Below are 20,955 nucleotides of genomic sequence, written 5' to 3'. Positions count from 1 at the left end.
TATTTCCTGACTTCTTACTTGACGTTCCCTTTTCGAGGCTCATAGATAGGCAACCTTTCATTTCCAACGGTGGCCATGCTCAATTCCATGTCATGGGCACGAGTCGCAAGTTCTTCAAACGTGCCAGGCTTGATACCTTGCAAGATGTAGTGTAGTCCCCAATGCATGCCTTGGATGCACATCTCTATGCCCGAAGCTTCATTAAGCTTGTCTTTGCAGTTGATGCTTTCATTCCTCCAACGATTGATAAAGTCTATAACTAGTTCACCCTTTCGTTGACGAGTATTTGTAAGTTCTATCATACTCACAGTACGTCTCATACTATAAAAGCGATTGAGGAATTCTTGCTCTAGTTGATCCCAGCTATCAATAAATCCAGCCTCGAGGTCCGTGTACCAATCAAATGTATTTCCTTTTAATGAGCGGACAAACTGCTTGAAGAGGTAATCTCCATAAGTCCCAGCATTGTTGCATGTCTCAACAACCACATGTTTCTTTGGATTGCCTTTGCCATCAAACTATTGAAATTTTGGAGGTTGATGGCCAGCATGTATCTTTAACATATCGATCCTTGAAGTGTACGGCTTTGCGTAGGTAAAGGAGGACTTGGAATCAACTTCATATTTGTTTTTTATAGTCCCTTCAATGAACTCCTTTAGTTGATTGATTGGAATCATCCTTTCCAACGAGACTGGAATTTCCTTAGTGGATGCAACTTGTCGTGGGCGAGGATCAATCTCTTGAACTTTTGGGAGTTTGCCAGGTGCATGGGTGGATTTTTCTTCCATCAAGATTCCCACCCTATCTGTTAGCTTTTCGATTCTAGCATCTTGATTTTGCATGCACTTGGTTAAGCCAGTGATTGCTTCCGTCAAGTTTGCCAACTGCTCCTCCACAGATGAAGTGTTTGTCACCATGGCTTGCATGATTGTCGTGGGCGATGGAGAGTAGCATGAATTTTCATCCAGATTGATCCTTGACTGGCTCATGCCATGTGGTGTAAATGGGGATCCATCACTTGAAGCATCATCATCTTCCTTCACAGTAGAGTGCTTGGATCTAGAGAGGTCAAGTAGAGCAAGAGTCTTCTTGATCTTTTCAACAACATCGCTTCCTCCTTCGGGGGCATTTGTGAAAGATCTTGCTCCTTTTGGGGATGAAGATCTGAAAATAGGGGTTGATGCGGACGACATATTGTCCTAACGAGCTTGCTTTGCTCCTCGTAACTGGTCCAAAGCTTCAAAAGGTAACATCGAGGATGCTTTCCACATCAGTATAGAACCAGGAATTAGCAACCTTGGTGGAAGTTAAACCGGAGTTGATTTTCTTTGAATCCATTTCAATGTTCTTGAACTTTAGTGATTGAAAAGTTGAGATGAGAGGTAGAGATTGTCCTACTGGGCATGCCAGAATTTGTAGACAATAAATTGCGTCGAGAAAATAAAATCAAGACCGAAAAAATATCGCAACAATCATAGTATTTTATTTCGAATATTTGAGTGTTACAATCTCTTTGAATCCTCTGATTCTACTTTTCCACAGTAAATAAAAGAGCTTTTGAACTTAATCTTGAATTTTATTTTACTTTAATCCAAGCCTTGAGGCTTGATTTTGATTTTGATGTATTTTTAATCCATGGGCTTGCAGCTTGTTCTTGAATCTTCGTCTTGATCTTTTAATCCTTAGAACATTTGAATGCTTGTAGCTTGCAGAGAAATCTGCAGCGTTTGATCCACGAGCTCTCTCTTGCTTCTTGTTATAACTTCTGGTCTCTTTTCTGAGTTATGAAGACCTTTATTTATAGTTGTGGAAGGGAGGAGCTATGATAAAAACAAACTCTTTCCGATCAATCAAATTAAAGTGTGACAAGGCCGTATTTGATTGGCCAGAATATGTCACTTACACACGTGGCGCGGTTTCATTGGCCTTTTAATGTGACTTGGCATGCCTTGTCATTTTGACATGTGGCACGATCTTATTGGCTCTTTCGTTTGACTTGGCGCGCCACATCATTTGACATGTGGCACCAAATTGGGCCTCTAGGAAGATGGCATCTTGGGCTTAATGAAGTGGGCTTATCACTTTAGCCCAAGTAAATGGGCTAGCCCAATAGATAAGACTTATTTATTTAATCCATATATGTTGAACTTATAATCAATCCAATTATATTATCCCAATAAATTTGTTTGAACTAATATATCTTGAATTTAAAATATAGTCCAAATTATTTTACGATTTAATTTCAATAAATTTTAAATGCCTACAAAGTGTAGGTTCATTGGGTATCCCAAAGAAATAATGGGATATTATTTCTATTACCCTTCTGACCATAAAGTGTTTGTGGCTAGAGGAGCAACCCTTTTGGAAAGGGAATTTCTTTTGGAAGGAAATTATAGTGGAGAAATAGAACTTGATGAAGTTCAAAAAACTAATGAATCAACACAAAATAAAGATCATGAGACACAAGTTGAAGAACCTTTATTGGATGTTTTGAAGTTGACAAGGAAGTTTCCATCTTCAATGGTTGAAGATCAAGAACTAAATATAGTTCAAGAACAGGTTAATGAACCAGTTCCAAACAAAATAGAACAACAACAAATCCAACACAATGTGAATAAGTTATACAAGCACCTCTTAGAAGGTCTACACGAGAACGTCATGTACCAACTAGATTAAATCTAATGGTACAAGATGATATATCAAATGAGGTTGATCATAATGATGATGGACTTAAGACCTATGAAGAAGCGACACAAGGTTATGACAATGAAATATGGCAAATGGATGTGAAAATAGCTTTCCTTAATGGTGAGCTAGAAGTGGTTGTGTACATGACATAACCTGAAGGTTTCACATCTCCGCCTGATCATAATAAGATTTTCAAGCTACAAAGATCCATTTATGTACTAAAGCAAGCTTCTCAAAATTGGAATATTCGCTTTAACAAGACAATTAAAAAGTTCAATTTTGTTAGATGCGAGGAAGAGCCTTGTGTGTACAAAAAGGTTAGTGGGAGCACAATTATATTCTTAGTATTGTATGTTTATGATATATTGCTCATATGGAATGACATACTGGCATTGCAAAGTACCAAGATTTGGCAATCTGAATAGTTCTCCATGAAAGACTTGGGAGAAGCAGCTTATATATTGGGAATAAAGATCTATAGAGATAAATCGAGGAAGCTGCTTGGACTTTTTCAGTCTTTGTACATTGATACCATTTTGAAAAGGTATAACATGGATAATTCCAAAAGAGGCTATCTACCGAGAGGAACTAAAATTACTCTCAGTAGGGAGGATTGTCCTAAAACATCTGAAGAGAGCGAACGCATGAGTAGGATCCCATATGCTAGTGTAGTGGGAGCTATCATGTATACCATGACATGTACACGTCCTGATGTGGCTTATGCACTTGGAGTGACTAGCTGATATCAGGCAAATCCTGGTGAGGAACATTGGAAGGTGGTGAAGACCATTCTTAAGTACTTAAGAAGGACTAAAGAGCAATTCCTCCTCTATGGAGATTCTGAGTTGAAACTTGAAGGTTATACTGATGCAAGTTTCTCTTCAGATAAAGATGATAGCAAATCTATTCCTGGTTATGTATTCACCTTAAATAGTGGTGCATTGAATTGGAAAAGTTCCAAACAAGCTACAGTATCTGATTCAGTGACTGAAGCAGAATACATAGGAGCTAGTGAAGCTGCTAAGGAAACTGTATGGATAAAAAGGTTCTTAACTGAACTTGGTGTGGTTCCTTCAATAGAAGGTGTAGTTCTATTGTTGTGTGATAATACTGGAGCTATTGCTCAAGCAAAGGAACCAAGATCACACTAAAAATCCAAACACGATCTGTAAAGGTATCACTAGATAAGAGAAATCACGGAACGTGGAGATGTCTAGATTTAAAAGGTTGATAGAAAGGAAAATGCTCCAGACCCATTCGCTAAAGCTTTTAGTGCAAAAGAGTTTGACAAGCACAAGTGAAAATTGGGAATGAAGTACAAGAGCGATTGGCTCTAGTGCAAGTGGGAGATTGTGAGGGATATAATAGATGTTCCCTAGATCCAATCTCATATTTGATAATCTGAACATATTTTTGTGAACGTTATTTCACTTAAAATATATATATGGCATTTGATATTCTTTTATCATAGTTATTATTAATTGCTTGATTAATTTAATAAGGTTCTTGATTAAATTTTGAGACTTACCATCGTGATGGAGATATGATAATGAGAGTGAAGTTTCTTATAATTTAATATAAATTTGTTCTTGATCATAGGATTATTAATTTGGACATTAATAATACGGTTAGATCAATATTTATGTGATCGTCTTTATTGGATAAAAATTAGTTGATCTCATTAACTAAATTACATAGATAGATGACGCATATAGAGATATGCTCATTGAACCGACTCATTGGATAATTCCTAACCGTTAGAATTATCGTAAACTGTCAATAGGATATTCTCTTGAAGAATGTGATGTAAGAGTTTCCTTTAACCTTAGATCGTCATAGTAATTGACAAGTTATTTATTGTGCTTTGATACTAGACACCTATGGCCCTAGGGCGATAGTTGAAAGGATATTGGATATGATTAAATGCTTGTAGAATTAGTGATTGATCAAGATGGAATCTGTCAACTCTTGGTAATGAGTTTAAGTTCCATGTTGTCATGAATTATAAACGACCAAAGTAAGACCTTGGCCAGGGCAATTGAATGAAAAGAAGAAAAACGTTTCTTAGGTCATTCAATGGTCGAGTATATTTGACATGCACACATAGTTGGTCGCCTAGTAGGATTTGACAGTTGAACCATATCCTAGGGTGACTCAGAGCTATAAGGACAGAAGGAAATATTACTTTATTCTTCTACGGGTTCTTGAGAGTAAAACGCATACTTCATGTTATCTGGTCGTTAAGGAGTGTTACTAGACGCCACCCTTGATTAGTATATTGATATGATCAATTTACTATCAGTTTAGTATTGAACTTATGGGGTCGCACACTAACGAGTGTTCTAATCTTTGCTAAAGGATTAATTAACTTATTATTTGAGAATTGAATTAAAGAATTTAATTAGTCAATAGATAAATTTATTAGTCCAAATGAAATATTATTATATTCTTTGTTAGCACAGAGGATATAATTAATAATATGAACAAATTGAAGTTTTTTATTTGGAATAGAAATTAAATCTCTTGATTAAAATATATATGTAATATATATAATTAATGCTTATTTTATATAAGATATGGTATATAAAATATTAATAAAAATAAAGATTGTTGGAAAGTTATTATGTGAAATCCAATTGAAATTTGGTTTCACGTATAAAGTCCCAAGAAGGATGTTCGGCTAATTCAAGCCATTTGGAATGGGATTTGAATTCTTTATTAGGAGAAACTAATAAGTTAGATTCCAATGTATGGAATTGAACTTCATGGAAAGCCTATGAAAGTCGTCAGTGACGTTACCGTTTAGAGTGGGATTTTGATTTTCCTTAAAAATATTTCATGAAGTTTATTTTTGGAATAAACTTTTATCCTAAACAAACCATTACCTCAACCAAATAGGAAAGTTTATAAGTGATGCTATATATAAAGGGTGATGGAGAAAATTTGCGGACTAAGTCTTAGAGAAGAAAAATCACTTTGTGAAAGTGAGAGTGCAATACAAAACCAAGAGAGAAAATACAATTACAAGAAAAGTGTTTCTTGTTCTTCTAATTTGAGTTGAGATTTTTGAAAAAAAATTCAGCACAAGTTTTTTGTTCAATTTGTTCGCGGGTTTCATTGATCAAAGAGTTGATAGCAAGGATCGGTCACGGTGTGGATACGCATAGAGTCTTCGCACTATCGAAGATATTTTAAAACGAGACTCTGTTCAATATGTCTTAGATCCGATCTTTGATATATAAATAAATTTTAAACACGAAAAGATCTTCCTGGGATTGTTATTGTCTTCCGTTGCGTGTTGCGGACACCTATATGCAATCCTACATATTTTTCATGCAATATTAAGAAAAAATTTCAGAAAAAATGATATAAAAATAAAAGTAATTAAATACCTCACCAAATACTGTCCACCTATCTTTTTTACTTGGTAACAAAGCAAATCACACCAAATACAAGTCGATTTAGAATCAATTTATGCAATATATTAGTTTGATTTAGCTGGTATTTGGCCATAGAATTCCAAATTTGTTTTAAAAATCTGAATTGGGTGAAGTTTGGGTAGAAGATGAAAATGTGTTTGGACGTCAGTTTTCAAAACATATTTTACTTTCTTTTTTTTTGAAAAAATATAAAATATGACTTATACCCACAAGTTCTAAAAACTATCACAAATAGCCAACAATACCTTCATCAATAACATTCATTATATTATCGCAAACCATAGTCCTGAATATAAATAAATTTGGTACAAAAATTATCAATTTTATAATGAACTACATAATACACTATCAGATAACCGAGAAGATGAAGCAGGATTGTTCCAAAATAATAAATGGTGAGCTCTTTTATAAAATACAAAAGTTTGGGGCAATTATTTAAAAAATGTAACAGTAATTTTGAGATTTTGGTTTTGGATTTTGGGAATTTGCTAAAATATGGATAAAATTTATGAACCAAACATGTATTTGTCAAAAAAAAAAAACCAAATATATTTTGACAAAATCTATAGCCAAATGGGTCCCTAATATTTCGGTTTTTTCTTGAACACCCCTGTCCACCACATTCTCCTGAATTGCTTTTGCAGCAGCAGCATTTGCTTCTAAGAGCCCGTTTAGCCATGAATTGTTTTTCACTTTTTTCAAAATCAGTGTTTGACCATAAAATTTCAAATTTTCATTTGAACTTGAATTTGAAAATTTATCGAAAATTTGAAAAACTCCAAAAAGTTGATTTTCAGAATTCACTCAGAGCACTCACAAAAATTTAAAAAAAAAACAAAATTATATTCATGTCCAAACACAACTCTAATTTTCAAATACCATTTTCATGTGAATTTTTTTTTTACTTTTTTCGAAATTTTAAAATTCTTATGTCCAAACGCCCACTAAGATTCATCAACTTTTTCCTTAATCTATTGAAAACTAGATCACTGATAACATCAGAACAATCTGCAACAGATGCTGGCACAACCATAGATCCGCTTTACTATCCTCCATTTTCAGAATTCAACTTTTCATTGCATTATGGTGTCACTGAGGTAGCTAGAAATGGTTACAAGCTTATTGGATCCGAACAGAACCTTAACTCCACAACAACAAACCCAGTGTAATCCCACAAGTGGGGTCTGGGGAGGGTAATGCATACGCATACTGAAAAGGGAGGAAGGAAACCAAATTCGTGAACTATTTTCAGTAGACCAAAAACCAAACTCGAATGGGGCAAAAACCAAAAATTTAAGGCCAAAGGACACAGAAAAGGGAGGAAGGAAACCAAACTCGCGAACTGTTAGACTGTTCTGCATTATAGATTTTCCCATTATGAACATTACGATCTTCAAATGTTTGACATAACTTCAACTCAAAAGGCGCTGTATGTGAAGGTACAACTGATACAAGTGAGAAGTCTAAATCTGAGATCTTGAACCAAAGACCAAAGAGCAAGCTTTATATGTTTTAATCAAATGGCTAGAACTTTTTATTGCAACAATGACAATCAACAATAACACTCCTTCAACCATATAGCATTAACCAATCTTACCGCAGTCTCCATAAACCCAATTTACAAATGTAAAACAATTTGCTAAAAAAAATCAAATGAAGAATGACACAAGGAGGAACGACGTATCTGAATTTACTGAACTACCAAAACTTTTCTTACACATGAATAAAAGAAACGGATGCTGTACACAGGAACGATGTGCAATGCAAGGCTACTTTTTTGAAGAGATTGCTCACCGGTGTTTTGACGTTGACTTGAGAAACCATGATACCGAAGATTCTGACTTGCATCTTATTGAAAGATTGTACACCAGAACTTGAACAAGATATGTGTCTCACTGTTCAGGTTCAATGAATGAATAGTTCCAATCGGGGATTATAATACTGCAACTTCAGTGTATGGGTTTGGAAGAGCAAAGCAAGCAGAACTAGAACTGGAAAACGAGCTCTGAAGCTCAGGACATGGTTCAGGAAACACATTTTCAGAAGATCCCGATACATCAGAGCATAACCATGGTGTAGAAGGGTCGGAAGAAATGGAGAAAGAGATATTTGATAGACATATTGAGGTGAAGGGAGATTCAGATAACCCGGTGAAATTGCCTGCTATCGAAATATTCGTACCAACAATGTCCTTAAAGGTGATCCCACTAACTACAGGTAATGAAGAGGGATCATATTTCTCATCTGGATGCGAATCATAGTAACCAGTGGCCTTGATTCCCACTTGCACATTTTCCATAACCACGTTCATAATGAGAATATCTTTGATGTAACCACCCCTTCCTCTTGCTGTCTTCAGGTCAATCCCGAAAAGGGAGTCGTGTAGGGAAATGTGCTCAACAAGCACATTGGAGATACCACCAGACATCTCACTACCAAAAGCCACAGCAGAACCTGCAGACGACTGTAACCTCACACCTCGAATGTGGACATTTGAGGTAGGTTTCCCATAGGAAATACCATACTCATCCCAACCGCTTTTGAGAACGACAGCATCATAACCAATGGTAATGTTGCTGTTTTCAATGCAGACATGCTCAGACGAATCTGAAAAAGTACACATAAGGTTGCATGTTATGTAGGTCTAAACACGTGGTGTATCAATTACTTAGAAACAAAGGGAATAACATACATGTTTTCACAAAATCGACAGGCCTAATTGTTTCTCTTATCATCTCAAAAAGACAAATCTGTTCCGACCTCATGTACCAATCATATGTATATTACTCAGGCATGAAGAAATAGCTACTTCACTTTTATTTGCACAATTAAAATCTAAAGAAATTTCTATCTACGCTACAAGGAAGCTCGTATCATCAAAACTCAGATTTTAGCAAAGCAAGCATTTAGTCTTTACGAACAGATAAATTTGATCTGCATTCTGCAAAAGTTGTTTTTGTGGTGCTTGAGGAAGCTTCCATAGTAAGACACATTCTAGATAATTTTGAAGACCTAGTATCACTTAACTGGTGAATGTCTAAGGCAATATAGCTTTTTAATTTGCTTGGACATTTAAAACAACTAAGGCGAAAGATTTTATTTTTAACCAACCTGGGACGATCCCATTAGTGTATGGGGAGTCTTGTGGAGAATGAACCGTTAAGTTCTGAATGACCACGTTACTGCAAAACATAAAATTCTTTCAAGGATTAGCCAAGACAGACCTTAAACACAAGATAGAAGTATATGAAACATTAAACTCCTTATAGGGGTAAACCAAGTAACCTGCAATATGCTGGGCGGATGTTCCAACCAGGAGCATTCAAAAGGGTCAAGTTTGAAATAACAACATCTTTTGAGCTAACAAACTCTACTAGATGTGGTCGGGTATAATTTAAGGAATGGGAATTGAACATATCCCACCATATAGAGCCCTGGCCATCAATAGTCCCGTTGTTACCTGCAAAATTATCAGAAATAAGGTCGCATAGAGAGAAACGTAAAACTAATAAATCAGATTCATGAAGGAATTCCTACCTGTTATTACAACATCAGTTAAATTATTTCCAGTAATCAAGCTGCGGTATCTTCCATATTGTGCCTCAATACCTCGGCCATAAGATGGTAAGGCTTCAACTACATCCCAATGAGCATAATCCTGAATATTGAATACATAAAGCATTTACCATGACATGCATTAAGATGATCCAAATTGATTGATGGATAAAAATTGAAGCACTTATCTAAACCATCATTGTGCAGCTAAAAAAGTCGTTACCAAAATTTGAGTAACAGCAGTCTTGACAACATATTATGTAGAAAGCCTCTCTATTGGAGTTACCACGAATATATCAAGAAGTCATTTTATTTGTGAAACAATAAGTCATAGAATCAAATTACAAAATGCCAATGTATCTCGTGCTTGAAACCGCTAGTTGATCGAACCTATCGACTGCTGAACTTTTCTTTTCCAGAAAAAATGTTTTAGTTTTGCAAATAGGCTAGCGTTTTTGTCTAAAATACAAATATATTTGATTAGAAACGCAAAAGACACTCAGGCGAAGACCAGCAGCTAACCTCAGATCCTAGAATAACGGCATCCTTTTCCAGGAACAGTGTAAGGTGGCTAGTAAGATTGATGCTTCTAGTCAGCCACTTGCCAGCGGGAACATAGAGCTGTGCGCCGCCCTTGTCGGCGAAGGACTTGAGATAGAAAATAGCATTTTGAAAGGCTACGGTATTTATAGTTTTCCCATCCCCCACAGCCCCAAAGTCCAATACTGAGACACTGTGAGGTCTGGGTTTCAAAGGCTTATTGAACTTGCATTCTCCATCAAACTGAGCTTTGGTATGTAATATACAGTGACTGAATGCCAATAGCAAAAGTAGAACTGCCTGGAAACAAAATCAAAGAGAAATGGTAAATCATTCATCATCCAGCATATTACTACTTCTAAGCTTTCACAACCATGTAAGCTAACACAATCTATGTCATTTTGCATCCAGGTATGAAGTGCCAAAATGATAGTGGTCAGTCCCATATCCTAATTTAACATATTTTGGCAAAGTTTCACTTTTAGCACATCTCGCAAATAAACAATTCAGGTCTTTGGCTGCTGTTTTTTCCCCTTTCACATTCACATTCTTTTCTTCAAGAGATTTAACAGGAAAATAAAAAACGGAGAAAGCAGATGACCCCATTGAAAAAGTTTTAATCTTTGCCCACATTCAACAAAGAAGAACCCCAACTACAAATTTTAATCACAAGTGAACTCCTACAAAAGTAGATGTCACAAATGAGAAGGCAATACCAGTAGAAAGAACACAGCTAGCTATTAGTTTCCTTTTATAGAAAAATAACTCAAATTGTTAGAGACTTCATTGGAGCAAAAACACTGAACAATTTAAGTTCCAAAGGGGAGGAGAAACAAAGAAAACAATTTATGAGAATAAAAAAGAAAGAGAAAATTGATAACTTGGTCTAACTTATACTAGTACTGAAGCAAAGTCAATGTATACCAGTAGTGACTCCCAATCAGATCCAACTACCAAGATTGATGGGCAACAATACAAAACAAATTTCATTTCTTTTCCGTGATGAGTAGGAAAGTAAAGGGTAAAAAAATCAAAACTTTATGATTGCAAAGAACATCCAAACAAATCTTAAACCCAACAGTTCTTGTTTTGGAAAAAAAAAGGACAATGTAGACAAAACAATAGGCACCCTAGTTGGAGAAAAGAAGAGATCAACCGAATCTGTACAAAAATCTGTCACAAAAAGGCAATTCAGAGCACACAGATACTGAGCCTCACTTCAGCAAAGAAACCAAACCAATTGAACAAATCAATTAGAAGCATATAGATTGCCACCAAATAAAATACCCAGTAATATTTCAAGTCAAAATGGTAGACTACTGACGAGGAAATCAAGATTTAGTCCAAAAACAAGACACCCCTTGTAATTATTCAGTGAACAAATACAAGAACACAAATGAAAATAAATAAACAAACGTACTTACTAGCCTCTTCATGATAATATTCTGTGTCATAGTGTCATTCACAAATCTGAAACCACCCCTCTTCTCCAAAAAAAAAAAAGCTTATTAATTTTGCAGAACCAAAATGAGAAGAGGGAGGATGAAGAAGGGAAGGTAGAGAGGGTTGTATGTTAATTGTATGATGATGAGAGAGTGAGTGGCAATTAAGGAGAAAAATAAATAAAATAAGTAGTAGTAATAAATTAAATATGGAACTACTAGTACTAGTACTACCAATAAAAAAGAAAAACGGATGGTAAGAGAAAGGGACAGCGAAGAAATAGAAAAAGACAGCTCTTCATCTACACATAATATTAACACTATAACAACACAATGAATATGAATCAATTTTTGTTTGGTTCATTTTTGTAATGTTTTATATTGGGTTTAGTCTAACAAATAATGGAAAGAAAGGACTAGAGAATAATCATATTTAATTAATAATTATTAGCCATTAATCACTCTTGTAAATTTTAGTCAATTTTCTAACGGACATTGCCGACACTCAATCAAGAAGTAAGAGGCATTTGACTGTGTAACTACTACAGTTATAAGCATGACTTTAGGTAATAATACTAAAACAATTAATAGGTTCCTAACCCCGTCAGGTAAAATTTCTTTACCAGTTTTGTCCTGAGAGATCCAGCTTAGTGGTCAATTCGCATCAACTCTAGGCCAGTATCCAGAGGTTGACTCATGACTCCTTCCCTTGAATCGGATAAAATTATTTATTCACATTCAATATTTACACTGAAATCTAATACTACTAATTTATCATAATTAAAAATTAAAATAAGTGAATAAAAGAGTATTAATATATTTATTAGTTTCGTATAAACACTAAGAGCGTATAAATGTCTCTATCACGACTGTAGCATTAAAAATTAAACTAGTATCGTCCTATTTAATTTGTACCATCGAAATGTGCAATGGAATGATAAAGGTTTCTCCACCCTTAATAGAAGTTTCAGATTCGAAAATATAGCTATCTTTTGTAATGTGATTGGACCCACTCTACTTCTAAGGCGCGAATTCGAATTAATTGAATTAGTGAGTCTGGGACACCAGGTTTAACTCGTTGTAGCTAGTTGGGTATTTTTCTAATTTACGATGGTAGTTAGGTTAAATCATGACTTTTCTGTTCTATCGTATTTTTATCATAACTTTTTACTCTCATATTTTTCAAACCTATCTTAAAGAATGCTTTTCTTGAGCATACACTCCATCCCCTCCATAACTACTTGTGGAATCATACTAGATATATTAATTTTATAATACCTCAACTATTTTATCGAATAATTACTTGTAATATCTCAAATATTCTACTGAATACTTAGATTAGTTTATTATATCAAATAATTTTGTCCACTAAAATTTAGACGGATGGCTAATAAGGTCATTCTTAGGAGGAGGTTGCATGTGCTTGATGAGAATTTAGGAGGGGGGCCACGCCAATGATGTGTGGGAAATGCAAGGCTGGCAACACTGAGCTAGCCAGATCATATGGGGGTATGCCGTCGTGGGCTGGATCCCTACCCCCTCTCCCCCCTGGTGGGTCCTGCCTTGTCCATTTCTGCTCTCTCTCTTGTTCTTTCTTCTACTAATAACACACATAAAAACAGCAAATGTCATGACCCAATTAGAATAGCCTTGCTGTTGTGGTCCTCCTTGTCTCTTGTGCTCCGTTGAACTCAATCTACCAATTATTCCCTCTCCCTTTTTTATTCTTGTGCTTTTCCAGTTAGTCATATTCTTTTAAACTAATTGCCTGCTCTAAAAACACTTTAAGGTGGTGTTTGTATCAAGTTTTCCTGTCACCTTTCCCTAGCCCGTTTGTTTAAAATGAGTTATTTCAAAACTTAACTATCTAAATAAAGTTACTCCGGCCTCCAGTTAGAACATGCACAGCGGAAGCAAGCATACAAATCATGCATCAAATACATGTAAACTAGACAACGTAATAATAACAAGATTAGAAGCATTGAAATAGTTGCACAAATCTTCCAATTAACAGCAAGAATCCAGGGCTACAGTCTTCTGCTATTTGCCTAGTAAAACCTTGAACGATTTTGCTTTTGGACGGGCAAGAACAATACAACTCTAAAAGGTGAGTTATTGGGTGAAATTAGTCTTGCTTTAATAGAATTATGTTTGGCCGAAATTGTGCTCCAAAAACGTGTAGGATTCTCCTTCTACAAGTAGAATCCTACTCCAACTCTATTAGATGACTTTTCTCCCAAGTCACTTTTTACCCAAGTCTTGTCCAGGTTTTTACTAAGTATAGCAGAGACCACAGAAATAATAAGAGGCTACCAATTATAGCATTAATTCGAAACTAGCATGAATTAATTCTTACTATAATTAATTACAATTTATTTCCCTAAAAAAGTGCAATTGAACTCCTCAATATGAATTTCGAAAATTCAATAACACTTATTTTAATTCCCCATGTTAAGATCTCAAATAACAGTTAATTAAATTAAATCACTAAAAATTTAATTTAATCAACTAATTAAATCCTTTACAATTCCGCTTAAACTATTTCATGTGACGGATACAAAATTCACCGGCCGGGTTTTCACATGAAAACTTATAAGCTTACATAAAGGGTGTATCATCAAACTCAAAACCGAGTCATGGATTCTATCAACTTATTATTATTCACAAATGTTATTCGTTATTGTCTAATCTATTAGGCATACACTAACTCTAAATAGAATCTTACCTTTTGATAAATCAAAACAATAAACAAATTACATTGATCATAATAATTATATCAAGATTAGGAGTATAAGCTCATTTAATGAATTAGAGAAAATGTTTTATATATTCAGTACAAAAACATCTTTTCTCTACTTGGTCCGTTCAATATACACTGAGTATACTAGCACAAGAAGTTGGAGTAAAACTACTCCCATAATCAAGACAAATTATACGACAATCTTGTGCTACAATCATCAAGATATTTTGTCCAACAATATCTTTGATTGTGAACATAGTTTATTAATTATGAGAACCAACAATTTAATCTTCTGTGCATGAGCTAAGACTACATACACTAAATTGTCTACTACAGAACTAAAATGATACACATATAACAAATGATCTATTTAAAATAGTACTTTATTGAATTGAATAAATTAAATAAACAATTATTCCATAAAAAATAAAATATAATACTATATCTAAACTGCATGATTAATAGTATATCCCAACACCCCTACATGTTTTAATAAATACAGCATCAAACAAATTACTTCTTTTTCTAACATCTATTTGGTGCATGCACAAAGTGCAAGTAAAATTTTTTTCCCAGGTCAAGGTGTAAGGTTACAACAGTCAAATCAATGATAATGAAAAAAAGTACTCGTAAGTGAGGTTTACACTAAATCATATTGTTAATGTTTTATGGTCAAAATTACAAATTAAGGCGACAATATGTACTTATTAACTTGTATATTTTAATGATAAAATGTGTATACAAGTAAGTTTTTACCATTAATTAATAATAGTAATAAAATACTAAATTGAGGGCCAGCAAACTATTCTATTCTTCTGTCAGAAAATGAAAGGATAAAGCATTCTTCATCCTTTCAGTTTGATTTAGTTTTTTATTTTTCCTTGATCATTTAAAATAAGAAAACATTTATAGAAATTTAAAAAAAAAAAAAAAAAAAAAAAAAATACGAGAAATCATTATGACTTGTTTATGATGGGTATTGGAAAAGGCTAAACAAGAGAGGCACCAACATGTTACACTTTAGTTGAGCATATTTTCTTTTTACTGTAAAACCAAAATTTGAAACCCTAAAAAGGGTTTCTCGGAGAAACTTAGGTGACCACATTGTACCATAGATGGGAAAAAAAGTGCATTGGAAAATTGATGGGTTTTAAAGAACTCGAGATATGAAGGAAAACAGTAGTGGATCTAAAATATAGATATTGTTGATTTTGAGTTGAAAAATAAGTTCTAAAATGTATATATTATTTTTTAAATAATTTCTCTTTTTCAAACTCCACGGTATTTAGTAGCAATTTTTTTTTTCTTCCATCACATGTTAATTATCAGAAGTAATTACATGCCTAAGTTAATTAATGTTGTCCCCTTGTCTTTGCATAATAATCATAAGAACAACAGCGAATATATACATGCCGAATCAAGGGCCGGTTTTCTTTGTTTCTCCTTAAACTTAAGCATAAAAATGAAAGAAGAAAAAAATGTATAATGGTGTTAAGTTAAGCTTTTAGACTATGAAATTTAAACAACTCAACATTGCACCAGAGCAACTAGAATTTTAAGTTCAATTCTCATTCGGTCCTTAACGAAAATTACTATGTGTACTTGATTTAAAAATTAAATCAAACTCGCATGTAAGACGCGTATTATAGATTTAAAAGCAACTAAAGGGGTTAATTATTTTAAAGTTTAAATGTGTTAGACCATCAATACTAGAAACTTGAAAGATTTTCACTATACTATCGAAATTATTCAATTTTGTTATTTATTATACTTCTACAGTTAGTAAATTATATCGTAAGGGGACTTGTCAATACTCCAAAACAAAATGAATAGACTCCACGAGTCCAAATTCTTTCAGAATAAACATCAAAGTTACCTATCAACTTTTGCCTATAGTTTAAAATCACCCGAATTGGAGCTCCATTTGGAGTGAAGGGCAAAAGCAAGATTTTTTCCTCCTAATGTTATGGCAATATTTGACCAAAATTCCAAATGTGTTGACCATTAAACTCCATTTTTTTTGGTATCTTTACAATCAAATGCCAATTGAATTATGGTCTGCAACAGCTTGCATTGCGCCGTTGGGAAAGAGTATATATCCAACGGGAGAGCTTTACCTACTACATGCTGTCACCTCTCTTTTCCACATGATTTAATTCCACAATTCCATTATTATCAGACTTATTCCCATTTTCTTCTGTCCGTTGTGACCTCTTGATCTTCTTTATAAGTAGGTATTACGATCCCGGTTTGTCTCCCGTGAACCATCATGACGGCACCTAATCTCTACGACTAGGTAAGCTTAACAATGCGGAAAATAAACAAAAATTTGCGGAAGAAATAATTAAAAATCGAAATAGTAAAATAAAACAATGTTTAAAATGCCGCTCGGCATATACAATAACAACTCTCGAAACTAACAATATTTCCCAAAATCCGGAATCTCATGAAAACACAAGCCTTTGAATGTCTACAAGTGTCTAACTCCAGAATATCTAGCAAGGAAAAGAAATACAGAAGGGCTAATACTTAAAAGGAGAATAGAAAGGGACTCTTCGGTCTGCGGACGCGGCAGATATACCTCGGAGTCTCTACAAGCGCCTCGTCTCAAGCGTGATAAGTCTGAGTGGAAGTACCTGGATCTGCACATGAAAAACATGTGCACAAAGGGCGTGAGTACACCACAACGGTACTCAGTAAGTGCCAAGCCTAACCGCGGTCGGGTAGTGACGAGGAAGGCCAGGGCCCTACTGAGGTTAAATAAAAATATAATGTTCAACAGTGTCGAACTGAACAGTATAAATAAATACAACAGTAAAAGTAACACAGGATTTAAAGGACATCAACAACTACTATAGAGGCAAAGTAAACACAGAAAGAAATACAGCTCAGCATAAAGATAACAACCGGGGATTTCTCAGGATACCGTCCTGTAGTCCCAAATATAAATATCCAGTGGATCTCCCGGGATACCGTCCCGTAGTCCAACTCATAATGCGAGGGGATCCCCGGAATACCGATCCGTAGTCCCAAATATAAATACTCAGTACAGGGGGAATCTACTGGGTCCAGTCCCATAGTTCCAATGTAAATGTGCAGGGGGATCTCCCGGAATACCGTTCTGTAGTCCCAAAGTAAACATGTAGGGGGATCTCCCGGGATACCATCCCGTAGTCCCAAAGTAAACACACAGCAACAACAAGAAGAGTACACATTTCAATTCAAATTCCATACCAAGGTAAAATAGGTGTTTCTAACCTAGCATGTTGCACGTAATCCAAATAAGGCAGTTTGAGCAAGTAAGGCAATTAAGTCAATTAGACATGCTTTCCTAAGCTAACGACAAGTTTAAATTGCAAATAGTATAAACAGGAAAAGAAACTAGTAATTACTTAATGAAAACTGGGTTTTCAACAATTAGCACAAGTAGCACTCGTCACCTCACGTACAAGGCATCTCAATTATCAATAATACCAAATCCTAATGGGAGTTTCCCTCACACAAGGTTAGGCAAGCCACTTACCTCGAACCGACTCAAAATCAACCTGAAACCACGTTCTTGCCACGAATACTCGACTCCAAATGGCCCAAATCTATTAAATTCAATTGCATAATGTAAATAATACTTCAAGTAACTGATTCTACAAATAAATTCTAAGCTAATACGCAAAATTAGGTAAAATGACCAAAATGCCCCTCGGGTCCACGTCTCGGAATCGGGTAACATTTATATTTTCATAATCCTCATACTCTTACGAGTCTATATATATTAAGAACACTAAAATCGGAGTTCAATTAACCCCTCAAATACCCATTTTAAGGTCTCTTAATCTCAAGCCCTAATTACCCATTTTGCACTGATTTTTCCCTAATTTTTCACCACTAATTAGACCTTTAAGCACATATAAACGAGTTATAAAGTCAAGAATATTACCTCCAAGTGATTCCCCTTTGATTTCCTCAAAAATCTCCCTCAAAAAGCTTCAACCCCGTTCAAAAATGGTGGAAAAATGAATAAGGGTCGTGGATTGGCTATTTAAATACTGCCCAGGTATATCTTTCTTTGCGAACGCGGAAGAACCCTCGCATTCGCGAAGCACAACTTCTCTTGGGTCCAGATTCCTTTATTGCAAACGCGATGCAAAATCTCCTCCTCCTACACGAACGCGGGAACACCATCGCGAACGCGTAGGTATAAAACCTCCCAACTTCGAGAACACGAGAGAACATTCGCAAACGCGAAGCATTAAACCTCCCCCAGCCCCAGCTCCTCTTCGCGAACGCGGAGAAGGAAACCAGAATTGGGTTGCTGTAATTTTCTATAATTCCAACAAGTTCCAAAATGACCTGTTGAGCATCCGAAACACACCCGAGGCCTTCGGGACCTCAACCAAACATGCCAACCAATCCTAAAACATCATTCAAACATGTTCCAATCTTTAGAACGCTCAAAACAACATCAAAACACCAATTAAACAACGGATTCAGGCCTAAGAACTCCAAAAACTCTCAAATTACGCTTTCGATCAAAAAGTCTATCAAACCTCGTACGAATGACCTGAAATTTTGCACACACGTCATATTCAATACTACGGAGCTACTCCAACTTCCGGAATTCCATTCCGATCCCAATGTCAAAATCTCACTATCAAACCGGAAACTTCAAAAATTCAACTTTCGGCATTTCAAGTCTAAATTAGCTACGGACCTCCAAACCACAATCCGAACATGCCCCTAAGCCTGAAATCACCCAACGAAGCAAATGGAACTAACAGAATTCCATTCCGAGGCCGTCTTCATATTTCTCCAACTATGGTCCAAATTCTAAAGCTTAAGCTCTTATTTAGGGACTAAGTGTCCCAAAACACTCCGAAACTCAAAACCAAACATCTCGGCGAATCAAAATAGTAGGAACAAATACGGGGAAAACAGTTAATAGGGGATCGGGGCGTTAATTCTTAAAATAACCGGCCGTGTCATTACATCCTCCCATATTTAAACATTCATTCATCTCCGAACAAGCATAGAGACATACCTGAAGTAGTGAAAAGATGAGGGTAATGGCTGCACATATCCTGCTCGATCTCCCAGGTCGCCTGCTCGATCGGCTGACCCCGCCACTGAACCTTCACTGATGCAATGTTCTTTGATCTCAGCTTTCGAACCTGCCTGTCCAATATTTCCACTGGCTCCTCAACATAAGATAGATCCTTGTCCAACTGAACTGAACTGAAATCCAACACGTGGGATGGATCACCGTGATACCTCCGGAGCATCGAAACATAAAATACCTGATGAACTCCTGCCAAGCTGGGAGGTAAAGCAAGCTCATAAGCAACCTCCCCAACACGCCTCAATATCTCAATAGGGCCAATAAACCACGGACTCAACTTCCCCTTCTTCCCAAATCGTATAACGCTCTTTATAGGTGAAATCCAAAATAGAACTCGCTCTCCAACCATATAGGAAACATCACAAACCTTTCGGTCCGCGTAACTCTTCTGTCTGGACTGGGCTGTGCGGAGTCTATCCTGAATCACCTTAACCTTTTTCAAAGCATCCTGAACCAAGTCTGTGCTCAATAATCTAGCCTCACCCGGCTCAAACCAACCCACCGGGGATCTACACCGCCTACCATATAAAGCCTTATATGGTGCCATCTGAATGCTGGACTGATAGCTGTTGTTGTAGGCAAACTCCGCCAATGACAAGAACTGATCCCAAAACCCTCTAAAATCAATCACACACGCACGGAGCATATCCTAAAGAATCTGAATAGTGCGCTCGGACTGTTCGTCCGTCTGAGGGTAAAATGATGTACTCAACTCTACCCGAGTACCCAACTCATGTTGAACGGCCCTCCTGAATCGTGATGTGAACTGAGTACCCTTATCTGAAATGATGGAAACTGGGATACCATGCAGATGAACAATCTCCCGGATATAAATCTCCGCCAGCCGCTCCGAAGAATAAGTAGTAAACACAGGAATGAAGTGCGCAGACTTGGTTAGCCGATCCACAATCACCCAAATAGCATCGAACTTTCTCAAATTCCGTGGAAGCCCAACTACAAAGTCCATGGTGATCTGCTCCCACTTTCACTCCGGAATCTCTATCTGCTGAAGCAACCCACCCGGTCTCTGGTGCTCATACTTCACATGCTGACAGTTGAGGCATCGAGCTACAAATTCAACTATATCTTTCTTCATCCGCCTCCACCAATAGTGTTGTCTCAAATCCTGATACATCTTCACGACACCCGGATGAATGGAATACCGCGAACTATGGGCCTCCTCTAGAATCAACTCCCGAAGCCCAACAACATTGGATATAGAAATCCGACCCTGTATCCTCAATACTCTATCATCACCAATAATCACATCTCTGACATCACCATGCTGAACCTTGTCCTTGAGGACAAGTAAATGAGGGTCATCATACTGACGCTCCCTGATACGATGAGATAAAGAAGACCGAGAAACCACGCAAGCTAGAACCCGACTAGGCTCCGAAAGATCCAATCTCACAAACTGGCTAGCTAAGGCCTGAA

General features: G+C 36.1%; 1 protein-coding gene across 1 annotated transcript; it reads right to left on the bottom strand.

Annotated features, from left to right (window-relative positions):
* Positions 1–7,638: 7,638 nt before the first annotated feature.
* LOC107811919 (putative polygalacturonase) lies at positions 7,639–11,876 on the bottom strand. The gene is made up of 6 exons (XM_016636910.2): positions 11,648–11,876; positions 10,206–10,523; positions 9,666–9,786; positions 9,414–9,588; positions 9,240–9,310; positions 7,639–8,735 (listed from the first exon to the last, which is right to left on the bottom strand). The coding sequence occupies exons 1-6, from the start codon at positions 11,675–11,677 to the stop codon at positions 8,062–8,064; spliced, it is 1,389 nt and encodes a 462-aa protein (XP_016492396.1). The 5' UTR covers positions 11,678–11,876; the 3' UTR covers positions 7,639–8,061.
* Between the last annotated feature and the right edge of the window lie 9,079 nt (positions 11,877–20,955).

This window comes from Nicotiana tabacum, chromosome 22 (genome assembly GCF_000715075.1).
Source record: "Nicotiana tabacum cultivar K326 chromosome 22, ASM71507v2, whole genome shotgun sequence".
Classification (NCBI taxonomy): Eukaryota; Viridiplantae; Streptophyta; class Magnoliopsida; order Solanales; family Solanaceae; genus Nicotiana; species Nicotiana tabacum.
Note: the sequence above shows the minus strand (reverse complement) of the source record. Positions and strands in the feature narration are given on the sequence as shown.

What these genes read in the sequence shown, in the direction of transcription:
- LOC107811919 (XM_016636910.2), bottom strand. Translation starts at nt 11,677, where the DNA reads ATGACACAGAATATTATCATGAAGAGGCTA. An exon ending in AACTGATGTTGTAATAACAG is followed by an intron (nt 9,589 to 9,665) that starts GTAGGAATTCCT and finishes ATAATTTTGCAG; the next exon opens with GTAACAACGGGACTATTGAT. An exon ending in ATCCGCCCAGCATATTGCAG is followed by an intron (nt 9,311 to 9,413) that starts GTTACTTGGTTT and finishes TATGTTTTGCAG; the next exon opens with TAACGTGGTCATTCAGAACT.